At 39.4% G+C, this 7,325-nt stretch overlaps 1 protein-coding gene across 1 annotated transcript; it reads left to right on the forward strand.

Annotated features, from left to right (window-relative positions):
* Nucleotides 1–25: 25 nt before the first annotated feature.
* On the forward strand, nucleotides 26–6,397 carry CRIPT (CXXC repeat containing interactor of PDZ3 domain). The gene is made up of 4 exons (XM_005416309.2): nucleotides 26–767; nucleotides 1,183–1,237; nucleotides 1,867–1,970; nucleotides 4,030–6,397. The coding sequence occupies exons 1-4, from the start codon at nucleotides 686–688 to the stop codon at nucleotides 4,092–4,094; spliced, it is 306 nt and encodes a 101-aa protein (XP_005416366.1). The 5' UTR covers nucleotides 26–685; the 3' UTR covers nucleotides 4,095–6,397.
* Nucleotides 6,398–7,325: the final 928 nt, after the last annotated feature.

Consider the following 7,325-nt stretch of genomic DNA (forward strand, 5'->3'; position numbering starts at 1 on the left):
TAGGGCCCTGTGTGAGGTGTCGTTCCCCGCTGTGCGAGCTGTCATTCTCCGCCTGTGGAGCGTATTAATGTGCATAGTTTAAACGATTCTGTCCTGTATCAGCGATAGCGTGAGCGGCAGGACCGGGGAAGGGATTGCCCCGCTGTACTCGGCCCTGGTGAGGCCGCATCTCAAGTGCTGTGTGCAGTTCTGGGTCCCTCACTATAAAAAGGACAGTGAGGTGGTGGAGCGGGCCCATAGAAGGGCAGCAGTGCTGGTGAAGGGTCTGGAGCACAAAGTTTGATGAGGAGAGGCTGAGGGTGTTGGAGTTGTTTAGTCTGGCAGGGATGGCCTCATTGCCCTCTTCAACTCCCTGAAAGGAGGTCGTAGCCAGGTGGGAATTGGCCTCTTCTGCCGGGCAGCAAGCCACAGCACAAGAGGACATTGTCTTAAACTGGGCCAGGGGATGTTTAGATTGGACATTCAGAAGAATTTCTTCCTAGTCACGGAGATGAGACATGGGAATGGCCTGCCCAGGAAGGTGGTGGTGTCACCATTCCTGAAGGTTCTTCAGGAAAGACTGGACATGGCACTCAGTGCCAAGGTCCAATTATATGGTGATGATTGGTCACAGGTTGGACTCGATGAATTCAGAGGGCTTTTCCCACCTAATTGACTCTGTGCTTCTGAGTTTTGCTCCTTTGTAATGTTTCCTTATGTAGGTGAGAAGAAGCTTGGAACAGTGATCACTCCTGATACATGGAAAGATGGTGCAAGAAACACTACAGGTAACCTCAGCAAGGTTTAGCAGCTTGCTTTTGAGGTTTTAGAAAGCCACCTGGGCACCCGAGCTATGTTACCATCTTAAGTCCAAAACTTTATATTACTAATCAGGTTAAATATTAAGTCATGTACTTTCCCTCCCACGCTGATTTAATGCACTGGGAATTTATTTGTCCAGAACTCTTCGGTATTGAATTTATCTGGTTTTGTTTTCTGGGTTTTTTCCCTTCTTGCACGGGTGGACATTACATAGAGTATTTAAATGGAGCATAAAGTGTTCTGTTACCCTGTTCCCTAATGCTGTGCTGAATATTTTATCTCTCTTTGTGACTTTATTTGCATATGTGTAAAAGTTGTAAATGAAGATTTTTAAAGTGTTCTTGGAAGGGGATAATTGATTTTGTTGGGTTTTTTTTGTAGAAAGCGGTGGTCGTAAATTAAATGAAAACAAGGCATTGACCTCAAAGAAGGCAAGGTAGGTTAGTACTTAACACTGATTTTGGCTAAGAACATCAGTTAGCAAACTAACTGAGGCCTGTTTCCTGCATAGCTGGGCAACCAATCAAACTTGTCCAAAATACATTTCATAAGTTAAAATTGTGGGGATTATGGTATTTGATTTGTGGGTGAAAATATGGCCATACATATTTCATGGGTGCTTTCTGCTCAATCATAGAATATTTTGCTGCAGTTCTCACTGGAATTGCTAGGATTTGATGATTTTGTAGGAGGGAAGCTAAGAATACTTATTTTCTGTGCTAAGATTGCCAGGATAATCTCTTGAGTATGTCTGCAGGACTTTCTGTTTGCAAGGGACCAAGGAAGGTATTTAAGTTCAAAGTCATGTAGTGTCTTAATAAAAATAAACATTTTTAGTTCTGCTTTCATGAAGTTGTTGGAAGAAATGTCTCTTAATGGGGAAAGTGGCAGCTTTTCTGCATACTTTTTGTAGCCTATTAGAAATAATTACTGTATGTCCCTTTTCTAAATTACAGTTTCTGCTGGAGTTTCTGACTGCACCCTCTGGCTTAGACTGTTTAGGATGAGGCAGAAAAAAGACTTCATTTCAAAGAGTATAAATAAAATATTTTTCCTTTTTCCCAGGTTTGATCCATATGGAAAGAACAAATTTGCAATATGTCGGATTTGTAAGAGTTCTGTCCACCAGCCAGGGTCCCACTATTGTCAAGGATGTGCCTATAAAAAAGGTGAGTTTCACTGAGTGCCAAAATAGCACAGTTTGGCTTGGGACAAGAGAGGAGGTACAACACTTAAATTTGTATTTATGAAGAGAAGGTTAAGATGGGATTTAATTGCTATCTTCAGCTACTGATAGGCAGGCACAGGGAACATGGAGTCAGACTTTTAGGTACACAGTAAAAGAAATAAAGTACACAGGTTAGATTCTGGAAAGTTCTAATTACATACAAAGAAAGCAATTTTTCAGTCTGGGATTGATCAAATACTCTGGTAGCAGGTACCATCAGAGGTTGTGGAATTTTTACAGCAGGTATTCAGAGAATGGCTTGAACAGTCCTGAGCCAGCCTTATCCAAGTTGGCTGTTTTGAGTGGGGCAGGACTAGTGACCGAAGGAGATTCTTTTAAACCACTGTCATTCTGTAATTCTGCTTCTTTTAGAATGTTTCTGGTGTCTGAAGCAGTATATTTGGAAACTTAATATTGGCAATTGCATAGAGAACTGTCATCTAACAAGTTTGATTTTCCTCAAAATTCCCAAAAAACCCAGGTCTTCTAAAACACACTTGCTTGTTGCAGTCCCTTTTCTGGTCCCTTCTCTCCTCTTCCCTTTTTGTAATGGCTAAATCTAAACTTCCTGGATGGAAAAAAGCATCATGAAGTCAGTTACATGATTTAATGCCAAAGAGTTCTTGTAGCTCATGAGGCGAACTGAATTTTGGGTGTAGAGCTACAGCTCACCAGTAGTAAGCTTTGTTTATGAAATGAATTGTTCACTACATATGTGCTGTGTCACTGAGTCAGTGGTTTAGCAGCCTGCTGTAAGAATGTTGCCTGCTAGGTCCTCCCCACACAGCTGCCTGAACCCCATTCAGTAGAGTCTTGTACTCTTTCTTAAATTTATATCTGGCTTGGGTGGGCTTCAGGATTTGATCTTTGTCTATTTGTGTATCTTTCCAGGCTGAACCTGTTATCTTCATAAAATTAAGAACTTTCTAAGGTTCTAGCTCTGACCATCTAAGATGTCATTAGGGCATACTTCTCGAAACAAACGCAGTCATACAGCTCAGTGCTTCAGCTTTTGCTTATCTCTGAAATTGAGAGGCACTCTCAAGTTAATTAATCCTCAATTTAGACCTGAAGTCAGTATTTAGTGGGCTGAATTTTGGTCTCCAGAGTAAATCATGTGCCATGTTCCCTGCTGTTCACTTCCCTAATGGACTGCTGGACACGTGTCCAGTTATGATATCAGTATATGAAAGCACACAATTTGGAGAAAGCAGCAGTAGATGCCATATTTTGTCTGCAGGTAAATGTTTGTGTAAATTGAGGTGTGGTCTACCAGATAAAAGACTTAGCACCTTTCTGCTTTGAAAGGAGAGGGAAAGATTGAGACAACCCACCCCTCTGCCAAACTTGTGTACGTTTTGGTACTCTGGTCTTTTGACTTGACATTCTTACAGTTTAGGACAAAGTCTTTTGGGACATCAGTGTTCATCACTTCAACTCTCAAGTATTCTTGGTGTTCATTGTTTTTCACTCCTGCTCTATAAATACTTTAATTATATGAAAACATGTTCTAAACTTTCTCAGTTCTCTGAAGCACCCCACATGTGAGTGCCCCATTTAGCAGTCAGTTTGTTGGTGGCTGTATTTTCTTAGTCCTGCTACTGTCTGCCCATCTCAGGCCTCGTTTGTGTACAGAACTTAAAATGATTAACAGTACACCATTTTTACCTTTTTGTCAGATGTGAGCCTTTCCTGGCTCTCTTCAGGCATTCCAGCAAATTACAGAGGCTTCCAGTAGTATTGTGAATGATAATGCTCTCAAAATAGAGTTTATTTTCTTCAGTGAAAGGATTACACACACACTGTGCATATTAATTTGTACTAGAAGTTACAATGTTACTTCTAAGTTTGTAGTATCTATTGAGAACAGATAGATTGCTAATAAGAGCTCATTTGAACAATTTCTTGAGAAAGATGCTTACAAAAGCATAGTAACTGTGTTTTTGAGAAAATATTTTAATAATTTTAAAATAATTTACACACTTTTTGTGTGCTTATAGGCATCTGCTCAATGTGTGGCAAGAAGGTCTTGGATACGAAGAACTACAAGCAAACCTCTGTCTAATTGTACTGAGTAGTCTTTTTATGAACTTTACCTTCTGTGTCTTTGTACAGTAACTTTTCTCTAAAATGATTTGTGAATATTACGTTCTGGAAGATAGTACTTTGAATGAGAGTAAAGACAGCCTGCTTGCCTAAAATGTACATAATATTTAATTATTGTTGTTTTAGCACTAATATTAACTGGTATTTAAAGGTAATGGCTTTCAGCAACTGTTAGAGTTCAAAGGGAAGGAGAAGATCCAAGTGGATGGGTTGAAACTAGATTACCATCAGAACAGAGATCTTTGAGATGAATACTTTTTTTTTTCCCTATCACAAGTCTTCTGCTTGTCTCATGGTAATGTTTTGTAGATGTATAAAATACGAACTTCCATCAACTCATTATTAAAGTATCTTCATTTAGTTGTGTGCCTATAAGTATTTATAAGTATTCTCATCCCAAACTATTATCACCTTCTTCTTCAGATTTTAATGCAATTGTCCTGTTGTATTTTGTTTCTGCCTACAGTATGGTTGGTTAAATCACAAATTGTTAAGCTAGTGAAATCTGGTGTGTTGCCCTCCCAGTTCTTTCTTGGCATTGTTGTGGTTTAGCCCCAGCCAGCAACCAAGCCCCACTGCTGCTCCCTCACTCCCCCACCATCAGGACTGGGGAGAGAATTAGAAGGATAAAAGCCTGAAAAGATCGGATAAAGACAGTTGAATAGGGAAAACAAAACAGAATTAGTTCACTACTTCCCGTGGGCAGGCAGGTGTTCAGCCATCTTCAGGAGAGCAGGGCCCCATCACCCGTTATGGTTTCTTGGGAAGACAAACTGATCACTTAGAATGTTCCCCCTTTCTCCTGTTCCTCCCACTTTATCCACTGAGCATGATGTCATATGGTCTGGAATGTCCCTTTGGTCAGTTGTGGTCACCTGTCCTGGCTGTGTCTCTTCCCAGCCTCCCAGACAGCCCCAGCTTCCTTCCCATTGTGGCAGTACAAAAGGCAGAAAGGCCTTGGCTCTGTGTAAGCCTGCTCAGCAATAACAAAAACATCTCTGTAGTGTCATCTCTGTGTTCAGCACAAATCCAGAACACAGCCCCAGTAACCCACTAACAGTGAAGAAAACGAACTCCACCCCATCCAAAACCAGCACAGGCTTTAAGACTGATCAGCTATTCCCTTGTTAGTCTCCAAGGAGACTTTACATATGGTATCAGGTGGCCCAAGGCAAGAAAATAATGAGCATCAAATTTTAAATATCTCAGTCTCATAATATTCTAAAGTAGTCTGTCTTTTAAATACTGGGTTTGAGTTCTGTGATGTAATTGCTTATATACTTGCCAAATTTAAAAGATCAAAGCAGGCTGCCTGCTTTCCAGCTCTGGTTTGATACAAGGAGTCAGTCTCTGAACATAAGAGGCTGACTGTGGCTCTGCAAATCTTTTGTCTTTTGCTTAGTTTCTACATATTGAAGCAATTCCTGTTATGGAGCATAATAATTACTCCTTTGCATGTATTTTAAGAAAAATAATTATTAATTCTCAATTCATGGTTAATTTTTAGTTCATTCTTCATTTAGTTCATTTAGGGCAAAGAATTATTAATTCTTAATGCATGGTGAAGTTTTTACTAGACCTATTTAAGTGTTTACTCCCCTGCATCCTCCTCTTGGCAATTTCATGCTTCTGCAACTGTCTTTCAACTGTAACAGAAAAACTATCAATGGGAATTTCCCTATGAACAGATTCTGTTTTGGGTTCCTTTTTGTTCTCATATTATGACAGAGGAAACTACATGACTAATGGAAACTGAAAAAATTGCTGTTCCTTCTGTAGGGCAAAATGAAGAACACTGGGCTTACAGTTATCCTCTTTGTTGTTGCCTTCCTGCCATGCAGTTGCTGAAGAGGTAATTATTTTTGGTATTTTATGTTTGCTGAGAAGCTTTGTTAGGATAGTGGAATGAGCTGAGCCTCCCCAAAGAGAGGAATGCTGCTGCTTTTTATTGCAAAAGCTTCTCCTACAACTGCATGGAGGACCATGGATTAGCTGGTGATAGCTTGGTGTTGGCCACTTGTTTCCAAACACATCAAGGAATTCCCATATTAGTGTATATCTCTATGACACATTCTTTATATGGGTGAGAAGAAAATGTCTGTAATTGGCTTCAGGTTTCGCAGCAAATCTTGTCAGCAGTGTGTGTGACAATTTCAGGTGGCAGGTTCTCCGATAATCCCTGAACTCTTCACCCTTTATGGATATGTGCTAAAGGATTGATTGATTTTTGTTATTCTGTGAATAAAGCTTCTCTTCCTAAAACTGGCCATTATCTCTATTTCAAAAACATGACATCATAATTCATGAATAAATTGGCATGAATTGAATGTTTATTGCACTCTATAAATACTGGCATTGAATTAATTCCTCCTTTTGAAGAATGTATTGAAGAAATGAAGAACAACAGGAATTTAAATAATGTGATGCTTGGTTCATATTTTTTTTGTGAATTGAGCTTTTTTACATTTGTCCTATTTTTTACATTTGTCTTATTACTGGACAGCTGCTTTTGCATGTTAGAATCTGTTTTTGTTGTAAAAGGATGGGTTTTGATTTGGTGGGGTTTTTTTAATGGTGGATACAAACTCTTCTGTTTTTATGGTGGTTTTTACACACTCAGGATCTTTCATCTGTTGCTCTCAAAGCTCCTCAGCTTCATGAGAGTATCGGTTCCAGAGATCTGTAAATTTTGCGGATATAACACGCAACTTTCAGAAAAGCTCATTTTCCAAGCATTATTTTGAAGTCTCACTGCTTTAAATGTAGATCACAAGCCATCTATCTCCTGAACCTCAGAGATGTACCGCAGTTCAAGGCAGCCTTGGCAGAGAAGCACTTAAGGGTAGCTATTAAACTTATATACACCCTCTGTATAATTGAATTGTCATATATAAAAGCATATTATTGATGCTAAAAATGTTTTGTAAGCATGGGATGTCTTTCCTGAGACATTATGCAGTGAAAAAAAATTTGTAATGAAAAATTGCCAATTTTGTTTAATGTACTGAGAAGAACATGGTAATATTCCCAGATGATCAGCCTGTCCTCTAAATCACAGGTTACATAAGAGATTTGTGCTGCCAAATTTAGTAGGATTAGAATTTTCCTCAGTACTGCTGAATTCTTAGTATATACTGTCCTTGCTCTTCCTTTGTGTGTTCATTGGCCAGAGCTATTACTGAGCTAAGTG

This window comes from Geospiza fortis, unplaced genomic scaffold, assembly GCF_000277835.1.
Source record: "Geospiza fortis unplaced genomic scaffold, GeoFor_1.0 scaffold41, whole genome shotgun sequence".
In the NCBI taxonomy this organism is placed as follows: domain Eukaryota; kingdom Metazoa; phylum Chordata; class Aves; order Passeriformes; family Thraupidae; genus Geospiza; species Geospiza fortis.

Coding starts and splice junctions, on each gene's coding strand:
- CRIPT (XM_005416309.2), top strand. CDS start 686: ATGTTTCCTTATGTAGGTGAGAAGAAGCTTGGAACAGTGATCACTCCT. Junction 1,238..1,866: donor TTGACCTCAAAGAAGGCAAG/GTAGGTTAGTAC, acceptor CCTTTTTCCCAG/GTTTGATCCATATGGAAAGA. Junction 1,971..4,029: donor AGGATGTGCCTATAAAAAAG/GTGAGTTTCACT, acceptor GTGTGCTTATAG/GCATCTGCTCAATGTGTGGC.